Source organism: Lygodium microphyllum, chromosome 29 (genome assembly GCF_053477565.2).
Source record: "Lygodium microphyllum isolate KBCC chromosome 29, Lygodium_microphyllum_v1.1.10, whole genome shotgun sequence".
NCBI classification, from domain to species: Eukaryota; Viridiplantae; Streptophyta; class Polypodiopsida; order Schizaeales; family Lygodiaceae; genus Lygodium; species Lygodium microphyllum.
The window spans coordinates 84736138-84757750 of record NC_141163.1 but is presented as its reverse complement, the minus strand read 5'-3'; the positions used below and the strand labels follow the sequence as shown (position 1 = coordinate 84757750).

General features: G+C 45.0%; 1 protein-coding gene across 1 annotated transcript in view; it reads left to right on the top strand.

The window, feature by feature from the left end:
* The window catches only part of LOC148010863 (Zn-dependent exopeptidases superfamily protein), a 198549-nt gene that overhangs the window by 163035 nt on the left and 13901 nt on the right, over positions 1-21613 (top strand). Inside the window, exons 16-20 of the mRNA XM_087671354.1 lie at positions 6932-7156; positions 7250-7407; positions 16976-17139; positions 17225-17307; positions 17456-17544. Coding sequence (XP_087527480.1) covers positions 6932-7156; positions 7250-7407; positions 16976-17139; positions 17225-17307; positions 17456-17544 — 719 coding nt within the window. The remainder of the gene's footprint in view (positions 1-6931; positions 7157-7249; positions 7408-16975; positions 17140-17224; positions 17308-17455; positions 17545-21613) is intronic.

Genomic DNA, 21613 nt, shown 5'->3' with positions numbered 1-21613 from the left:
GGCCTTATGTAGGCAAAGTCATTGGGTGGTTGTTACTATTTTGTTACTTTCATTGATGATTTTACTCGTTTTTGGTGGGTCTACACTTTGGTGAAAAAGTCAGAGGTGTATGATGCATTTTTGGCTTTTGTAGCACTTGCTGAAAATCAATCTGGCTGTAGGACTAAGACTCTCCATTCGGATCGAGGGGGGAAATACATGTCTTCTATGCTGAATTGTTTTTTGAAGCAAAAAAATTGTCCGTCAGTACACTACTGCTTATATTCCATAGCAGAATCGGTTTGCAAAGAGGAAGAATTGGTCACTCATGGAAATGGCCAGATGTATGCTTAAAGTAAAAGAGCTTGCCACATTGTTTTTGGATGGAAGCAGTTATATGTGCTTGCCATGCTTTGAACAGGTGCCCTACCAAGGGCATGAAAAAATGTCACGCCTTTTGAGGCTTGGAACTATTGGAAACCTTCTGTTGGACATTTTCGTACTTTTGGGTGTCTTGTGTATGCACACATTCCCAGTGCACTAAGAAAGAAATTGGATAACAAGGCTGTTAAAAGCATTTTTGGGGGGTACTACAGTGAGAGCAAAGGATATAGATTATATGATCTTGTCTCTCCAAGAAGGTATTTGTTAGTAGGGATGTGGTGTTTGATGAAAGAAGAGAGACACTTGCAAGACAGAGATATGCTGCCCGGACACAAGCCTCTTTTAGAAGATTAAATTTGAAGAAAAATTTGATTAAAAATTTTCTTTTACCTTATTGAACTGAGTTGTGGTGGCAGACTTGGCAGTGCAGGTGGCGTTTCAATGGCTGGCTGGTGCAGGTGGCAGCTAGAGTGGCAAGCAGCTGCTGGTTAGGGAACAGAAGGGGCGCAGGCAGGAACAGGTGGACAGGTGGCCAAGCGGCGCATAGGACCAGTTGGGCGGCATTTGAGGTGGCAGGTGTAGGGAGCAGACCAGAGGGGCGTGGGTCTGTAGTGCTGCTGTTATAGGCAAGAACAAACGGGGCATTTGTTGGTGGCAACTCTGCTTGGGAGCGGGCTGGCTCTGGTTGCATAGGTAGTCTAGGCAACGGGGTGGGTGCAGGTAGACTGAGGAGCTTCCTAGACTGGCGGATGAGGTGGTTGACGAATTGGAGCTGCTGGTGGGGCTAAATGCCGCTTGTAGCTGTGGAGCTAAGGACAGTTGAGAGGTGACGGCTCAGTTGGCAGTGGCCACGAGCTGAGTTGAGCAGAGGGCCAGCTTTGATACCAAATGTGAGAGGGGAGAGAATGCACAGAGATTGAAGCTCAGTTGAGAGTACAATTGACAGTGAAGAGTGTGTGTGTGTGAGTGAAGGCACGACACCCAACGCAAGTACAAAGTATAACCCTTAAAACCTTAGGGTTGCTAAAGTGTGTTCACACCTGAAAGGTGTAAAACACGATAAGTTCCCAAACTGTGTAACACAGGCACATAAAATAAAAGAGAATAAATCTGGGGGAGGAAACCTCTCGTAAGGATAGTAAAAAGTGCCCTAGTGTCCTACCGAGGATCACCAACACTCGTCTGTGAGTGTAGGCGTGAGTCAAACCCAACACTCTTTAATGTGAATTTAAGATCAAAGTGAGGCCGCATTATTCAACAATGGACACACTTTTCATGGGGCAGATTCTCTATACAGGTCTTTACGTTAGTGGGGGATTGGTTTGCATTTCAAGAGTTTCCATAGGAGACTCAAAGGCGGAGATTACATGATCTTAGGGGAGTCAAGGCTATGATTGAGGCCATGATGGAGGGAGTCCCACTAGATTGGCAGATAGATACAACTACCTCTTAGACTTCAATTAGTCTCTTCTCTAGAGGGAATATCCTTCTAGCAATTATTGCGTCTAAAAAGTAGACATGACATTAACTTTCACAGTTGAGGAGGATGATCATCTCCATTGAGGGGATCTTGACCTTATGGCACTCAATGGTTGCTCCAAGCAGAGGATTAGAGTAGTGGCACACTTTGAGAGAAAGTGGCACATAGATCCAAACCCTGTCACTCGTCTTGTACATGGATGGAGATTCTAGGCATATGAGAGGAGGCCTCTACAGAGACTTCTGTGGGATTTGGGAGAGTGGGTATGGAGGTCCCTTTTGTTGACATACTAGATTAGGGTGAAGGATACATATGAGCAGGATTGGAACTCAGCCAGCAACCACCCCCTATAGGCATAGAGAGGGAATCTTAGATGAGTTCCTACATGACTTTTGGAGGTGGCTAGATGACAGCTTCAGGCCTAGGTATATCTCTCTTTCTATGGCTTCTAGCCCATATGAGTTTAACAGTTGGTACTTGGCACTTGGCTTGGATATGGCATGGACCCAATGGCATGTGCATGACATGGTGAGCTAGAGGAGACAGAGGATTTGCCTTTGGGACTACCCTAGAGCTTAGGAGGTTTGGAGGAGAGCTCTCAGGATAGCATTCCATGACATAACAAGATCCATGGTGGTGACATGGGGGATTGTAGCTTCGATGATAGAGAGACAACATGGAATTATGAGGGTAGATGGTTTGGAATCATGAGGATTGTAGCTTCCAATTTGACATGGAACGATGTGTACCCGAAACAGTGTGTACTATTGCTATCATTAACTTGTCCATACATGCATTCCCACTACAATTACCAATGTATTGAGCATGCAGTAATATACAAGAAAATTGCCATATATAATATTGCACATGATACTCAGGGTCTGGATAAGCATCCATAATTACTGTCAAATTGGAGTGTCTAGACCAGTCATCATAGAAGTCCCAAAGGAGATTACTGCATAGTTGGAATACATTAAACCAAATGGCACCCGAAACAGTGTGTACTATTGCTATCATTAACTTGTCCATACGTGCATTCCCACTACTATTACCAATGTATTGAGCATGCAGTAATATACAAGAAAATTGCCATATATAATATTGCACATGATACTCAGGGTCTGGATAAGCATCCATAATTACTGTCAAATTGGAGTGTCTAGACCAGTCATCATAGAAGTCCCAAAGGAGATACATCGTTCCATGTCAAATTGGAAGCTACAATCCTCATAGTTCCAAACCATCTACCCTCATAGTTCCATGTTGTCTCTCTATCATCGAAGCTACAATCCCCCATGTCACCACCATGGATCTTGTTATGCCATGGAATGCTATCCTGAGAGCTCTCCTCCAAACCTCCTAAGCTCTAGGGTAGTCCCAAAGGCAAAGCCTCTTTGTCTCCTCTAGCTCACCATGTCATGCACATGCCATTGGGTCCATGCCATATCCAAGCCAAGTGCCAAGTACCAACTGTTAAACTCATATGGGCTAGAAGCCATCTACTCATGCACATGTCAAATTGGAACTATGCAGTAATCTCCTTTGGGACTTCTACGATGACTGGTCTAGACACTCCAATTTGACAGTAATTATGGATGCTTATCCAGACCCTGAGTATCATGTGCAATATTATATATGGCAATTTTCTTGTATATTACTGCTAATGTATTCCAACTTTGGATGCCTTTTGGTTGCACTTACATGCAATCAAGGATGCTTGCATATTTTCAAGAGGGAGATATGTCACTAGGATGTGTTTTTTCAAGTTCGGGATTAACATAAGATTAACTCGTAGCTCTTTGAATGGGCAAGATATTGCATAAGTTGTGCAATACATGGACTGGTCCATCAATGTAGGGGTTAAATAGTTGAGAGCCAAAGAATGGATAATTCCTTAATATGCTAGTGCAAAGTGCACATGTAAATAGTTGGGGCTTTTTGTACCGTAGTCCAAAAGTCCGATTTAAATTACTAAATTTAGGCAAGATGCCAAAGTTTGGACCAAGACACTTGATTTCATAAATTATGGATTAAAATATGATATCTAGGCAAAAACGTCAAGAAAAAAGATGAATATTTATAATATGTTGCTCAAGAGTTACCAATATTTCCTAATCCATTCTGGTTTGATGGAACTTCATTGGACTGAATGGCAAAAGAATTCTCAAATGAAAGTTCAGTATGAAAAAAAATAACACATTTCTTATTCATCCTAGATCCGTAGCTATATAGAACTGTCAATGGATTGAATCGGTAACGGTAGGGGGAAGAGATATCCCCCCTTACCGTTACCGATTCACTGGCTCCTGCTTGTTATGCTTCTAACAACAAACAAATCTTGGTTGGATCCTTTTCCATTTTCATAGTCTCCTCGTTCTAGAGAGGGAGAAAAGTCTTGCATTTGAGAAGGCTAATAATATGGTTTAAGGGGGGCTTGGGAATTTGTTCTCACAAAGGATCATGGGAGAACATAAGTTAAGCTGAGCTTGCAGTTTTGGGACTGATCATGGCAGCTTTGATATCAATGATGGCTTTTGCATGAGCAGTCATGGTACTTGGAGGAAGAGGGAGGCAGTTTCTTTTGGCGATCATGGTAGTCTGCACATTCCTCGTGGCTGTCGTGTATACATCCCCAGCATTCTCTACGCCTTTGCAGTTTGTTGTGAAAGGCAGTCCATATTCTCTTTCGTGTATGCATAGATTGGGGCTGGACAGCATTGTGCAGGGCTGGGTTGAAGTGTCTGGCACTGGCAATAGCTGGAAGATTATCTGTTCAGTGAGGACTAGCTGTGTGCAGCACTTTCCCTCTGCTGAGGGCTTAGGATTTCCTCTTGGCTTTGGTCTCAATCTGTATGCAAGTGCTTTTCGAGGAGTTTATGCAGAAATTGGAGTCTTTAAGGAAGATCTGCTCAATTCTGCAATCTATTAGTCATAGTTAGTGAGATTAGCTGGTGGCTTAGTGAACAACAGTGCCGGACCAATCTGTGAGATCATGTATCGCCAAATGGAGCTGCCTGCATGCATCACAAAAAACAAGTCCTTGCCGCCCTAAGTGCGCATGAAATGACAACGGAGCTCCTGACGAGCCGTGGAGTAGCCCTGCACTTGATTCCATCGACCACATAGGGAGTGGATGATGGAGGTCCAGAGCTCTGCTAAGGTTGCCTATACTAGAAGTCTCTCTCTACCAAAGGCATGCTGACATCGCACCTTCCAGATATGCCAACTAGTAAGACTCCCTATGAGTTCCCATATCTCCAAGCGGTCTGTTGTGGGCTCCACTGTGGGCTCCAGTACCTGGCAGATGGGTAGAGCCTCCAAACCGACCACTGCGCACAACCCTGCGTTGATAATGAATATTGTGTCCTGCATCCCAGCCTCATACAAAAGGTAACGGCCTTGGTTGAGTGTCTGCTAACAGAAAGCTCCCCATGAGATACATCCAAGGCTGGGTGCTATGCGAACGAAGGATGCAGCATGCTATACAACGAAGGATGCGGCATGCTCCTCTCCACACGAGCTACGTCTCCTCACAAGACCAAAGGCAATGCTTTGGGGTTTCCAGACATTGCTATGTGCAACGCTTACAACCTCCCTCCTGCATCTGGGCAATCCAACTTCCCACCACCAAGCCTCCATGTGCCACCAGCCATAAGAAATACAACACCCTCCTCGGTCTCCACCTATCCCATAGACAACGTTAGAAAGTCCGTTAGAAAGGCTCCGTGATGCTGTTCTCCACCCAGTGCTTGCTACATGACGGCGCCCAATCCATATCCTCCTGCATCAGTACGTGTCTGCCAATCCTAGCAATGTACTCTAGGAACCTAGGTTGCTTCTTGGCGACCGCAGTGGCCGGTCAAAGCCACTCTCTTTGATCCCACTCCAGCTCATCAAGTGGTCTGTCCTCCTAGATCCAAAGGTGCCATTCCCTGAGCTCTTTCCAAAAAACATAGGGGTCCAATTTCCATGTCTTCCTTGGAAGGCCCACCACCCGAATCCTCCTCCACGAAAGGGCAACTATCCCCTCATCCTACTACCCTCTGTCAAGGGCTAGGCGCTCCCCCTCCTGAACGGCGAAGAAAGTCCTCTGTGGGGCGCCGCCCACTCTACTTGCCACCTGTAGGGGGATGCTTGTTGGTGAAAACCTAACTGCCCATACCTCCCCAGGCTCTATCGGCTCTCGTATCAGGGAAGCAAGCTACTCCAAAGCTATTGCTGCGTCTATCTCCCTTCTCCTCAACTCCACTCCTCTCTGGCAGCCTGATACTCGCTGCACCACCTCCTCGTCCTCCATACTGTACACCTCCCTCCATGTTCTAATGGTAGGAGCCTCGGCCGGTCTCCCAACCAGCCCACTAGTGTGGAGGCGCTTGCCGATCTGTGCCCCTTCCCGATCTTTGACCTGGGGGTTCCAGATCACTGGCTGACGGTCTATCTCCTCCTGGCAGCCTGGGGGGCTCTGGATTAGGACCTTATGGAGGCCTTGCCACACGCGGAGTAAGCTACGTAGGAAAGGTGATCTGGGCTGACGTGAAGATCCATCTCAGGGACGGCCTCCACTCACTGCCTAGCATCGGTCTATAGTACTAAAGGCCCTCTTGTAATAAGACCTTCCAGGTCTAACTGCTTGGTGTAAGGCCGCGGACAACTAGCTTGCCTAAGAGGGCCATACTCTGATACTCCTAGCGATGGCACCAACACGATGATGAGGAGAAGCACCAACACGAGGCGATGTATCAGGCCATCGCTAGGAGGACAATTTGATTATGTGGTACTTTGCTGATTATGTGGTACAATATATTGTGTGATAATTTGATTGATCTAGTACGGCCCTTTGTAGCCACACTGTTAAGGAGCCTTTTGGGTCAGAGGGGCATCTTGAACGCTGTCTCAATCGAGCCAAGAGCTCCTAGAATGTTTGCACCAGGATAGGAAGAGAGGCAGGGTGATTTGCTGATCATTTGGTACAATGTGCAGTGTTTTAAAACTGATCTACATCTTCTACTGAGGGAAAATAAAAGAGAGAGTGGGAGGTTGGGAGATGTGGAAAGGAGGAAAGGGATTTACAGATTTTTTGAACTGCAGGTTTCTTTGTCCCTGATGCTATTATGGCAGCCATAACTGGCTATGCAGTGGTGCTTTGTGTGGGGCCAATAATCTCTGTTGCTGGACGTTGGTTGGCCTCACCTAATGTTATTCGTCTTTTGCTATATTTAAGCATTGCCTCTGCTACTTTATCAGCACAATATTTTCCTTACAACGAAACTGCCCCAAAACGAATTTTATTGCAACATACTCTAGAAACAGAAGGTATACTTGTGGTAATTTGCTTTTATCAGGTTTTTGTCAATGCACAGGGATTTGGAAACTGATGTAAATTGTTTGATCCTAAATTTGAATCAGGCAACCATATTACAGAGTCACATTTTGATATTGCTGTTTTTGACGCCAATTCACTTCCATTCGTGTTTAAGCATGTACCAGCTGTCTCAGGATTTTTGAAATCAAAGTCAACCTCAAGTTCAGACAATTTTCCCAGATCTCCAACAGGCACTTGGATGGTACTTTACCCTATGATTTCATAAACACAAATAGCTAATGCTTTGGTGATTATTTGCAAAATGAATTTACATATTGCATCCAGCATATGGTATCCAGATGCCCATAATATCTTATCAATTGAACAACTTAATGGCCAATATTAAACAACAAAAGCCATTTATTTAGTTTAGCAAAGTTGCACAAATTAGGGAGTCCAATTGTCCAGATAAGAGTTTCCTCATAGAATGCTTTCATAAAGAAAAGATGCATATGCACATGACATACACATATACAATATACATATGTATAATTATATATAGGAGTGGGGAGAGGGAGACAAGGTGGAGGGGAAACACATAGGTGGGACATGTTGGGGGGAGGATGGGTTTCGGAGAGAGAGAGAGAGGGGCAGCAATGGCAACCTGACTGCCTCCTTGTTCAGCACCGCCCTGCACCCATCTGCCTGCACACTGCCTGTGACTTGGACTGCTGCCTGGGTCCACTGCTCCACATTTCCAATGACCCATATTTTTCCATAAAATATGATCCATGAGCATGTAATGTGTGCTCCAAAGGTATGGAGCATTGACATTATATTTGAAGCATCAACTATCCAAATATTAAAGAACATGCTAATAGTAGAGTTGAAGGTGTACCATGTAGTGGGTGATGTTGATTTCTCTCCATGCATTGATAACTAGCTTTGTAAAATCATTGACCATTGTATAAAATTCAACTTGAATGGAACAATCTATTGATGGTTTTAGTATTATACATACTAGCTTATCAAAAGAATGCCCAGGCATTCTTAAGACTAGGGTCTTTTTCCAAATCTATACTGCATTTGCATAAATCTTTTCACAACTTCCACTTTAACTTTGATGGCTTGCTAGTTATATTGCTTAGGAATCTCTTCACCTTCATTCCACTCATTGATATTTTATGTGCTATATCATAAGTTAGGCCTTGGTCCTTTTTAATCTTTACCTTGCCTCCATATACACCTAATGAATTTAATAGCTCCTTGACTTTCTCAATAGTTGCTTCTCGTCTAGAGGGAGGCTTCATCATGTATACATAATTGATATGCAATACTGATCAGATTTCTTTGTCTCCCCGTGAGGTTCAGCCATATGTCAAATGTAGCAAGTATGAAGAATTTCTTGCAGCATCTAAGGCCCCTAATTTGGGTGATTCTCTGCCATGCTCGTATGCCTAGGTGGCTTCTACCTTGCAAAATTCCCAAGAGCCCAATTAGGACCAACTACTAGAGTTGGTCAACTCTCTTTTGGAGGAGTATGTTGAGCATAACTATCAAGCTATACCTATCAGTGCAGATGAAGAGATCTTGCATATGCAGGTGAATACTCATGAGGTTCTCCGCTCCTTTTCGGCCTTTCATGAGTGAGGTGTCATCCTCTTCTTCACTAGCCAGATTCGCTAGTTAGCATGGCTTCTATGTACTTCGTTCTCCCTTGATCCAAGATTTTCTTCTTCATCAACAACCCCTTTTTTTTTAGAAACAGTTGGTGCATATTGTTTCGCGGTGTTTGCTAGCCGATTTCCAAAGCTTTGCTCAAGTAGATGTGTCTAGTATGGGTGGAAGTGGATCATTGCCTAGCTGTTTATTGGGTCCTCCTTAAGGATGCTATGGCTGCATTTGCTCATGTGTTGGTGCCTCCTAGTCTAAAGGCAGCCAATAGAAATCAGCTATGTATGGGTAGAGAGAGAGAAACGACATGAGAGAGAGAAGGGGGAGGCAAACAAAGAAATGGAAAGGGAGAGAGAAAGAGATGTGGGGAGAGAAATAAAGAGTGAAGAGAGAAATTTAGGAATGGAGAGAAGTAGAGAGATGGTAGAGAGAGAGAGAGAGAGAGAGAGAGAGTATATTAACGTCTCTAAAAGCCCAATGTGGCCTATGAGACCAAAGCAATACATACAATGATGGTGTGTTTCTCATTTAGAACGAGAAAAAGATGAAAAACATGCCTATAAGCTTTTAAAAAAATGAAATATTGTCCTATAAAAGGGAAACATGTCAGTGATCTGAAAGTGAGAGTAGAGAAAGGAAAACTCTCCATCAATGATATGTCTGTTCTCTAAGGAGGTGTATCTCTGCATGGCTAAGACGTCTCGGCATCTATCTCCTGTGGCGCTCAATGATGGCTTTAATTTGTCTGTGGTGTGGATGTCTAGGCCTTCGTCCGGGTGGACGTGGGTGCCTTGACCGGCTAAGTGCCACTACTCTATCCAAAGGGACACCTAGAGAAGATGAGGTCCAATGATGATGTACTCTTGTAGGCTGTGTGGCAGTCGTAGTGGTATCTGCCATACTCTGTCGTGTATCAATGAAAAAGTCAGTGACTGCTCTCTGTCTATGTGAGCCAAGCTGTGGGGGCCTCCTACTTCGTAGAATTGTTGCTCTGCGCCTCTGGAGCTCCAAGAGGAAGAATCCCAAGCATCTTTGATCCTCAAACTGCATGATCCATTTCAGGGGTCCAAAACCCTCTCGAAACAGATAGTGGTATCTACCTCGTATGTCGTAATATACAGTGCATCGGCATATGTAGTGTTCCTCTGTCTCTGGCTCTCTGTCGCATAGTGGGCATATGCGTTCTTCTATCTGTATACCCTCCCATCTGCCTGTCTCAATCCTTAGGTGGTGGGATGAGGTGCGGATCTGACCAATAACCGTGCGTAGTCCATGAGGCAGCTGTGTGTCCATGTAATTGGGTCGGGTGATGAAACCATCCTTAGATACTTAAAGGAAGTGGGTCTGGTAGTGTGCCATCCTCGTGCCATGGGGGAGGGGGGTCGGATCCAGGTCTTCTCCGTATCTAACTTCAGTATGTCTGCTCTGATCACATGGTTTAGCTCTGATCGGCTTGGGTCAAGTGTAGGGCAATCCAAGCTATAGTCAAAGGGGGATAGTCTGTCAATCTGCAGCCCATGTAGACTCATCCATGTACTCATCTGAGCATGATGGAAGAGAGAAGCAATGAGATGAAAAAACAAGAGAGATGGATGGAAGAGAGAAGCAATGAGATGAAAGGAGGCAAACAAAGAAAGGGAAAGGGGATAGAAAGAGCGGCGGGGAGAGAAAAAAGGAATGTTGGAAAATATAAGAATGAAAATCAAGAAAGATAAGTAGAGATTAAAATGGAGGAAGATCATCAATAAGGGAAACAAAAATATATTGTTTGTTATAACACCAACCAAATCGAGAATGATGATGGTCATGATATCTAAGATTGCGAGGCATATCTTAATCACCATGTCTTGTGTCCTTGCACTCAATGCAAGTTGGCAAGACAAAAGTGACTCTTGTCCATACAACACATATGAGTCTTTGGTGAGTTTAAATCAAATATCATTGACCAGGTGATCTAAGACTTTGAGCAAATGATAAGAAAGTATGTATCAATCGTGCTTTACATTTGCATATTGCTGTCTGTGCGTGTCCCTCTGGGTGAGTTGGCCTTCTGTCTCGCAGTAGTGCAGTTTGGCACCTCTCGAACTCCAAGAGAAAAAGACCTAGGCATCTCTGGTCCTCATACTCCATGACGCGACGAAGGGGTCCAAATCCATCATGGAAAAGGCAGTGGTACCATCCTCGTATGTCATAGTATACTGTGCATCTGCATATGTAGTGCTCCTCCGTCTCAGGCTCTCGACCACAAAGCTGGCAAGTCCTATCCTCTGCTAGGGTATTTGTCCATCTGTCTGTCTCCATCTGAAGCCTATGTGAGGAGGTGCGAATATGTCCGATAGCAACCCGTACGCTATGGGAAAGGTGGGTGTCCATATATGTTAGCCAAATAGTGAACCATCATCAGAGAGACACAAGAAATGACTCTTGTAGAACTCCATCCTCGAGCCTAGAGGGAGTGGTGGATGGATCTGTGTCCTTGTTTCCTCAGTCCTCAAGATATCAGCTCTGATCACCTGGTTCAACTCTGATCGGCTGAGAGAAAGTGTAGGGCAGTCAAGGCTATAATCCAAAGGTGGAAGACGGTCAATATCCAAACCATGTAGGCTCATCCAAATAGCCATTTGTGAAAACCAACAATTCTTCTTGTCTCATGCTACTAGTTGTCTAGATGAGGTTAGTGCCAATCTAGAGTATCTATGGCGTGGAAGTTCCCATAGTTTGTGCCAAAAGGTCACTACCGTGAAGAGTGCCTCTGTAACTATAGGTGTTGCCCCTAGCTCTACTCTAACAATGGGATGTGGGGTGGAGGGCTTACTCCTAATCATGCGTGCTATCATCATGATCAATGGCCTTTCCATGCTATCCCAACTATCATAATAATCAATCTCTACTCCAATTTGATCAGTGAGTGGGCTAAGACACTTGTGATACAAGTTGCAACCCCATACCTCTACTTCATATAGTAATGTAGGTGTGACTAGGATGTCAAACAACCAGAGTTTGGTGCGGGGCTCCTAGAACTGTATGTGAGCACATTGACTCTCGAGTGCCCCTAGTGCTGTGTATCCATGTCCAAACGTGCCTTTGATGCCCCTCTCAACGAAAAACGTGGGCCAGAGAAGGTGACTTCCAAATAGACATATTCCCTCACATGCTCCAGTATGTCTTGTGGAGGCCAAAATTAACCTATAGGACGAATCAAATAATTCATTACATTCCACTTCGGTTATCAACGCCATGAAAGCACATAAAAAGAAAAAAGAAAGATAATTAGAATGGAAAAAACTCTTAGCTCTTATGGCTCATAAGAGCTTTAATTACAACATTGAATTCCTAATCCTAATACAAATATAGAGGATAGCTAAATTTCATTGAAAGATCCATTTATTTGCGGGGAAATGGGATGTGGAAATCCTTGATGACAGCTTTTGCTCCTTGATCCATTGCTCACTGACCATTTCTTCGTGCATTTTTTACTTTGGCTAATTTAGTTGGTCAATTTGTTAGTTAAAGTGCAATCAACTTATCCATTATCCACACTTTTGTTCCTTGTAGGGACTTAAGCCTGCTTCATCATGGCTATCTTCTCTATCTTATCCATGTACACGACCTTTGTTTGTGTGCCTTTTGGGACAATACTGATGACTCTCCCAAATCTACGAAAGGGACGACCCTACTTAAGTGTGCTCGTAAAACATTTATATCTAGGATAAAATCTCGTTCAAACTCTAGAGCAAGTTTCTCCTTGTCCCATCTAGTGGGAGACCACCAATCTTGATCACTCTTTTATTACTTTCAATCCTCCCATTCTCCTTGATTACTGACATAACCTCTTTACAAAAGCGTATTGAATCAGATTAGTTCACTCTTAATACTTGGTTAGTTAATACTAGCTGTGATGACTCTATTATGGATTATTCCTTTGCTTTCTTTTGTTTCATACTTTGTAATTGTGTTTGCAATTCTTTGATGTGTTCCTCCTTGATCATTTCTTGGTTCATTATTGCTAACTCCCCTTAAACTTTTTTGAGCTCCTGTAACATGTAAGACTCTCATGGTAAATACTTTGTTGTTGTTAGGGGGACCAAAGGTATCTAGAGAGGAATCGTTGCACAAAGGTTTTCCTTTTTTCATAAGTCACTATTGGTATTTTAACCAAGGAGCATGTGTATCTAGGTCACATTCTATTCCCTAGGGGGGGTACCGTATGTTCATAACATATAGTAATGTGGAGGTTATGTGCATTCAAAAAAAGTGACCATTTTAAAGTAGTTGTTGGCGCTTTTTTTTTTGCAAAAAATGACTTTTTTAAAGAAAATATCGTTGCTGTAACTTCAAAATTTTAAGTTGTTTCTTCTTTCAAACCTCATCTACTCTCACACTTCTCCCTCACCTTAGCCCTTATAAAAGGGCAGTCCCCCTTGTAAAAGTTGTCATAGCCTTGAGCTTGTTGGATGCTATTGTTTCCCAAGGTACCTTGCAAGGGTCCATTATAAGTGATGAAGTTTGTGAGCCACTCATGATGGTGAGTTTTGTGATGGGTAGCACCTATATCCAAGAACCGTGTGTCTTTGTGATGGTTTGACTTACTAAGGCAAGTAGCAAACATCTAAAGTGATGTTGGGGCCCCTTAATAAGCCTCAACTATGGTGATGTGGGCTTGGGCTTTACCACTAAAGCCCTTGCAATGGTCATAGGTAGGATGTTATTTCGGTTGTTGGTGCTGCCACCAAGGACTGAATGTTTACGTAATTTCTCAAATTTCTTTTGGAATTTGTCAGGGTAATTTCTCTATTTGCATAATCACTTTGTCATTGGTTCACTAACAAGCAAGTCAAGGATGACATGGTAACATGGAAAAAGCTTGCCGGGCTTTTCCATTTTCTTGGTGCGCCAGCCAATGATAGGCCTGTCGGGCCTTTTAGCTTTTTCGACAAACTATATATTTTTTCATATTTTAATCACCATTTATGCATAATTTAAAGAAAAACAAAAAATAATACAATTACATAGTTATAACCACAGACATACATTATGCAAACATGAATATATTCATGTGAATATGTGCACACATGTATCCATGTACAATTACATGCACAAGAACAAGTAACATAACATATGATCAAATAAATGAATTGATAGTAGACACGCACATGCATAATGTTTATAGGTATTAGCATGAGCATGCTCACGTTCACACACACACACACATGAATCTATAAATATTTATGCATGCTCACGTGTGTGGGTATGTGTCTATATGTACATAGGAAATTTTACTATGATACAAGACTAGTCACTATATACACTTGTCCTAAATTATATAGAGAATGTGTCTACCTGGTCAATAAAATTGTTTGATCAACTATGAAGACAATACACCACCACATGACCCATTGAAATTTTATTAGATAGCCTTTGCCTATACAAAACAATACATTAGTTGAATCCAACACCAATTGGACAATCATGAAACCAATATTTCCCGATGAAGGACAGAATAGTCTAATCAACATGCTTAAAAAGTGAAACAATCATGAACTAAACTTCCCCAATGCAACAAAACATAGTTCAATCAATACATATAACCATATGCTACATATGAACTAACATTGCCGAAGTTTAGGGCGCTAGTCCAATAACTATGCAATACACTCATTTTACCCCAATGATTTATCTCTAAGGTACGTATGGCCCATAACAATACCAATTACCCAAGTGATAGAACATTGAGCCCCAATTTCACTTGAAATGCATGAACCAAAGGACTAGCAAACAATCAAGGAGTACATTTTGCTCAAACTAGAATAGGTAACCCCATCTTGGTTGCGTGGGCTTTGGCTCAATGTTTTTAAGTACCTCTATGGTAAGAATGGAATATAGTTCATAAAAATTTTATGAGAAGCATCCTCTCAATGCATCAAGTTTTTATCCCATAGGAGAGTTCTTTACCCAAGTAAGGATGTAAACCCCATCAATAACTTGTGTTTGTATTTTGGCCACTAGTTTGCAAACAGGGTGAGAAAAGCTAGAGTATGTGCTTATGAAACATGCCAAGAGGGTAGTAAGGAGGAGAGAAGAAGGTAGTTTGGAGCTTCTTGGAGATCCCCAATGTTGTGAGCAAAGCCTCATTAAGTAGATCTTGCCACTTATGAGTGTGTTGTTGATTGCCCTTCTTACTTAGTGAAAGATGCAATCTTCCTTAAAGTAGTAACTTGATGGATGCCATTCTTCCTCTCATAGACATCTTTAAATTTTTCCAAATGAGATTGGTGTTATTGAAGTTATGTACCATTTGCATATGTTGATCATTGCAATGCAAAATGATCTCCATTGAGGCAACTGCATCCTTTTGCTTCCACGCGGGGAAGGTTTGGTCAGTCTTATGTGGTGGATTTTTCTTTGCACCACCGACAATGGGCCATAAATTTATCTGCATGAGGTAAATCCACATCTTGAAGCTCCAACTCTAATAGTTGGTGCCCGTCAACTTCTCCATCTTGTACGAGCAGGAGGAAACCAAGGAAGATTGAGTGGCGGCTATGATTTGTTGATACATGATGGTAGATAGTGTTTGGATCACCGCTACCTTGTCTCAAAAAAAGAGAGAGCTAGGAGAGAAGCATGTGAGCTAGCACAAGATGTTGGTATTTGAAGCACAAGTGGCCCAAACACCACCAAACCACCCCCCCCCTTTCTTCTTTTCCCCAAGGCAAGGTTGGAGTTAGGGTGTATGGGAAAACAAATCATTTTGTGCTACTTCATATTCTCGCCATCTACAACATGCAAACCACCTCAAGACCAAGCCGAAGCATCTCCAACATCACAAGGTCATCCTCCACATATAAGGCTGTCATCAGTACAATCAAAATTTCAGAAGCTTCTTAGCACTCCTCTCCATGAGCCTCAAGCTTCATAAGTCAGGAAATAGGACAACAGTTTGCAAAAAGAAAAATTAAGTATGAGGTTAGTGGATAGTTGTTTTTGACATCTGTAGCTAGAACAATTCAGCCTGCCTCTCACCAATGATCACTCATGATCTAGCTGAGCCATAGAGTGTTGACAACCCAATGATTGAGGAAGTGTAGAATACTAGAAGCTACTCCTCTATGAAAAGGATGTGCAAGGTAGATCACTTTGAGAGCAATTGTTGAACGGGCATTGTACCATTAGATTCCATTGCATGCAAGTTGAGGCCTCACACCAATGAAATGACCTGCCAAGAGGAGTAAACGAGGTTTCTATGAAAGGAGACAACAGCACAACAAAAAGCTGTGGCTTCAAGAGAGGAGGATGAGGATAAAAAAGGAAAAAGACAGAGACAGGAGGAAGGTGGTAGGCTGGCTGCTGTGCTTTTAACGGTGGCCAGAGAAAGCAAGGTATGAAAGGAGGGTAGAAAGCGGGTGGTCAGTGAGGAAGCAGCTGCTGCACCAAGGGAGGTTATTTGGTATTATTTGTTAAGATGTATCCAATTTTCTGGCAGCATGTCTTTCCTGTGCTGACCATTAAGGAGATCAGCAAATGCAAATGGTTGGCATATTGTGGAAATGCTCTGTGGGGGCAGAAGAGGGATTGAAGGTGAAGAAGGTAAAAGGGCTGCCATAGAGTGAAGGGGCTTACAAGGCATGAGTAAGAGGAGGGGCACAAGGAGGAAGAGGGAAGGGCAGTATGCTCATGGCTGGCAGCACCATAAGGATGGGGAGATACAACACTTTTGCTGTGTGTACTAGTTGATCCTGCAGCTTCATATTTTGAAAACAAAAGGGAGTAGGGAACAGGGGTTAAGAGAGAGGAGCGCAATTTGGAATTCAACAGGGAAGGACAGCACACTTTTGGCTCATAGCAGCATGGCATCAGGGAGGAGCACCATGTTCCTGGGATGCACAAGCAAATTTGGACCTCTTATGTTTTGAACATAACTACAACGGGGTGCTTGGCATTGTAAAACAACAGCTATGATAAGCCTGACCAACCTCAAGGAAACTCTGAGTACAGTCCATAGGCTTATTTCATTTCTGCAATAGTTTTGTTTGAGCCAAGAAATAGTTCAAAAATATCTCTTTTCCTTTCCAAACCAGCTAAATTACTTGCTCTCAGCTAATGAAATTTTGGTTCTATAACGTGAACTTAATGTCTTTCTATGATTCTGTGAGCAGGCCCTATATCCAATATCCCACCTTTTTTCAGAGTCATTCAGGTTTTCTGCAAGAAGTAATGATGTGCTCATACATCATCCACGACTCCCACAGTTGGTTCTTCAGCAGATTGAACCTGGCAGTAATGCAAACATCAAGCGTGTCTATCTTGAACTTGATCTAGGGTTAGAGCTCCTTACTCATTTTAATAGTTGTTGAATTTAAATAATATCATTTTTAATCCTTCCTTTTGTTGCTGTATTTGTGCAGTTCTCTCCAGGAAGTTTGGGCAGCTGTTCTGAATGTAACTGGCCCTCTCATTAGCTGGTCTTTTTCGGACCAGAAATTACCAAGTGTGCATTCATCCATAAAGCTGGCAACGAAACTGTTTTTTTGAAGCCCTTTTGAAGTTTTTTTGCAAGTTTTCTTCTGTTTCATAATCTCTCTTTTTTTAGTTTCCTTTTCCTTTTGGGTGCTGTCTAAAAAGTTCAAATTTTACAGCTCCAGAAAGAGTAGATGGTGGGCCATCCTCTTATATCTGCAGACTTAGTGGGAGGGATACAGAAGAAAATTGGAAGTTTTGGTTGGAGGTTAGCACTCTCTCTCTCTCTCTCTCTCTCTCTCTCTCTCTCTCTCTCTCTCTCTCTCTCTCTCTCTCTCTCTCTCTCTCTCTCTCTCTCTCTCTCTCTCTCTCTCTCTCTCTCTCTCTCTCCGCGGCCGGTATGAGTAGTTATATTATATCGAATAAAAACAAATCACAGGAGTACAAAAGTCACAGCAAAGAAACATAAGAAATTGCCATATGCTGAACTGAGTCCTCCCTAGGAAGAAGTCGAGCATGCTTAATGAGATCTAATTCCCATGTAGAAGACCAGTGCAGTGGTATGCATTTACTAGAGGTACAAGGATATAGATGGGAGTCAGTTTTTCGTCCCTTGTCACATATAGTTGGGGGAAAAGGGGACAAGGGGGGTGTGGCTGGGGGAACCAGAGGATCTGGAGGAGTAGCTGTACTATGCAGGGAGGAGCTTTGTGATTGAGTATATGTTGTACAGAGAGATACTAAGGCACGATACCTATGGATCAAAGTATGGAGAGGTGGACTCAGAGAGTTATACATTGCAGTTTGCTACTTTCCACCAGCTGATTCTAAGCATGCATCATCAAGAGATGCAGCAAAGAAGTCTCCTTACATGCCACTATATGAGGATATTTTACAGTTTGCCAGTATGGGAGACATATTGCTAGTTAGAGATTTTTAGTCAGAGATTTTAATGCAAGCACAGGTACTGACTGCCCAGACAGTGATATATATAATATGACACATGATGCCATGTATCAAGAGATTTCCCTAGAGGATACAAGCATGCAAAGATCATCATGTGACATTGGGGAGAGAACAGAGTATGGTAGGCATTTCGTTGCATTGGAGAGTGCCCACAGGATGGCCATCTTTAATGGCATGTCATGATGGCCAGGTTCAGGAGGCCTCACATGTTGGAACCTGAAGGGGGGACCAAGTATAGTAGACTATTTGATGGGGTTACCCTCTTTGCTGCCAAATATCATTGCCTTTACCCTTTTAGGCAAACCTATTGGTTTAGCAGCGGATCATGTATATGTGAGGTTTATAATGATAGGGGTTTGCACCTAGAACTCGCTCGCCAATCAACTGCAGTGTGAGCTCGAGCCGTCGCGTCGCCTGCTACCCCCGCCTCCCTCACGATCGTCGCCTGCGCTGGCGCCCCCTCCTTCCCTGCCTGAGCCCTCGCCTTGCCTACCCGTCGCCCCCGCCAGTCTTCCGCTCTGCCCGTCGCCCCTGCCCTTCACATCGCCCCACCCTGGCCGTCGCCCTGCCCTGCCTGTCGCCGCACCCCCGCCCTACCCGTCACCCCACCTTGGCCTTCATCCTGCCCGTTGTCCCCCCCCCCCCCGGTGCACTTGTCCCGTCCACAACCTCAGACCTATCCGTAACAAACATAGCAGGATCCCCCTCCCTCGCCATCGATTCCCCCACCCTCCAGTTGCTCCCACCATCTGCAGCAAACCCCCCCCCCCCTTTCAGGTAGCACCACGACATGATTGTTAGTCCTCTCAATAGGGACGCGCAATGGAAACCCCTGGTTAGACGCTGGCGCACTCAGCGAGTGCCCCCCAGTCAAACACCTTGCGCATAGTCCTCTTTAAGGAACAGCTCTTAGCTATCTGAGCTAAGGAGCTGGAGCTAATGCAAACAGCAATTTATGGTCAGGTAGTAGGACATTCCCCAGCCAGGGCCCAGCTTTAGGACTGGACACTCCACGCTACGCATCGGGATAGCGCAGATCAAGGAGGCGGTCCTATTGGGCCAAGGGATCTTCATGGTCTGGCTCAGCTCGGCAGACGCAGCTCACGAGTTACTCGCCAGCTCACCATATGCGTCCACGAAGGGGGTCATACACATGGTCCCTTGGTACGGGGGCTTCACTGTGGAGGCATTTGCACTCCACAACAGGTTTCTTCAGCACCCAATCACTCTTCTTTTCCCCAGCTTGGCGATTGAGTATTGCCAATTGGTGGAAGACTTTGGAAGGCTTTTCAACACTATCCTTCCCGCGACCTTCGCGAAATGCAGTGACAGCTACAAGAGTCCCAAAGGTACGGGTGGCATTGAAAGAGGTCAAGAATATCCCACAGTTCCTAGAGATTGAGGCAAGCGGGCAGTCCTTCAGGCAGCAGGTCATTGTGACGGGGCAGCCAGGGCAATGTCTGTGCTGTCACGACTTTGGGCATCAGGGAGCAAGTTGCATGCGTTTCGGAGCCAAGGTGGCTCCGCCGACAGGCCCACAAGTGGACGCTGATGGCTTCACATGGGTCCAGAGATGACAAAGAGGGAGACGGCAAGGGGGGGCGCAGCCTGCATCTCAGACCCAACCTCGGCCAGCGGGGAGCAGGTGGGTGTGCGATATCCCCTCAGCAGAGCACTCCACAGCCCCCTCTTGCTTCCCCCCCCACCCAGCAGGACCGCAACCCCCCACATCCACCACCCGCGCCACAAACTACCTCTCCTGAGTCCCCACAACCCCCACGCCCACCTCCCCCCACATCCCAGGCCCTCCCCCCTTCCCACTGACCCTAGCCCACAGCCCCCCACTCCCAGGACCACTAGGCCCCCCCACACCCGCCATGTACTTCTGTCCACCTCACCATCCCTCGATCATCCTTCCTCCACCACCTCCCGTACCAAGCACCTCCCCTGATCCGCACCTGTTTCAGGCGATCCCCCTCAGTCCCACCCCCTCTCCTCCCACAGGAGGTGATGAACCACACACGTCTGCATCCTCTTCGCACCGGCAGTCCTCCCCCTCCCATACAGCCACCAGCTCATCCACCCCTACTGCCCATCACACCTTCTCGAGACATGCGCACCTGTTGCCATAGGAGTTTTTCCGTAGTGGCCCATGGTCCTACTTGAGAGTTGCGGAGCGCGGAGAGTTTCCACTATCTCTAGAGGTGGGGATCTTCGTGGTTCGTAAGTCAAGAAGGAGCAAGGTCCATCTACTAGCACCACTGGATGGACCAAACTATGCCTTCTTTCTTCAGTCCTCTCACTCAGGGGAGTGGACGACGCTACAGATAGAGGAAGTGTTGAAAAGTCAGGTGGCGGACCACACCTCCCAGTGGATGGGAAAAGGAGAAAAGGACTAGCTCTGTTTGCATAGCAGTGGCCTGGTTATATGATGGACATTAACTGGTGGGCTGGTGCTGAGGTCCCTCACCTGAGCATTATTTTTTGAGCCCCTCCACAGTTAAGAGCTCCGAGGGATGTGATTGAGTGGCCCTTGGCGCAGGCGGCCCGTTTCTTCCGTTCCACAGAGGCTCGACTCTCAGCATGGTTGATAGATGCATTGATAGTACCACCTGGAACTTCTATCATCCCATTGGTCCGGCCGAGGGCCACCATGGGGGAATGGAGCTCGCCATCCAGACCGGCGGCAAAGCGTACCTGCATGCCTCATATCTCCTCCTCCTCGTCAACAGGCAGCCACAGGTTTCCCCATGAGCTTGCACCTTGCATCCTGGAATGTGGATAGCCTCCACTACAATGGGGCACGTGATTCCAAGAAATTGATTGTTCGGCAAGAGTTGCAACCTGCCCTTGCCAGACGGATCGACATCCTACTTCTACAGGAGCACAAGCTCACCCCCACCCAAGCCTAGCGGGTAGGGAAGGTACTCCCAGGCAGCTTGCACGTACTGGGACCATGCCATAGGTGCCCATGGTATGAGTGGAGGCGTATGTACCTCTATTGGTCCGAGTCTTACCGCTTGTGTTCAAGACCGCGAGACGGTAGTGGCAGGGAGGGTGCTATGGATTAGATTGGATATTGGGGACTCGTGCCTTAGAGTCCTTAATATCTATGCCCCTACCGAGGTTAGGGCACGTAGCAGGTTCTAGGTGAAGATCGTGGAAGTCGCTAGACTTCTCTTGGGGGTACAAGCGGCTAGGTGGAGTCCTACTGGAGCAATTGGATAGGTTTTATGTGGAAGAGAGGGGTGGCTCTCGAGGAGGCCAAATTGGGCTATTGGTGGGCACCACGTTGTCTGCCTGGTTCTCCTGACTCTAGATTCCCCAGCACTTGTCCTAGACTCACAATCTTGTCGGATCCCTGACTCAAT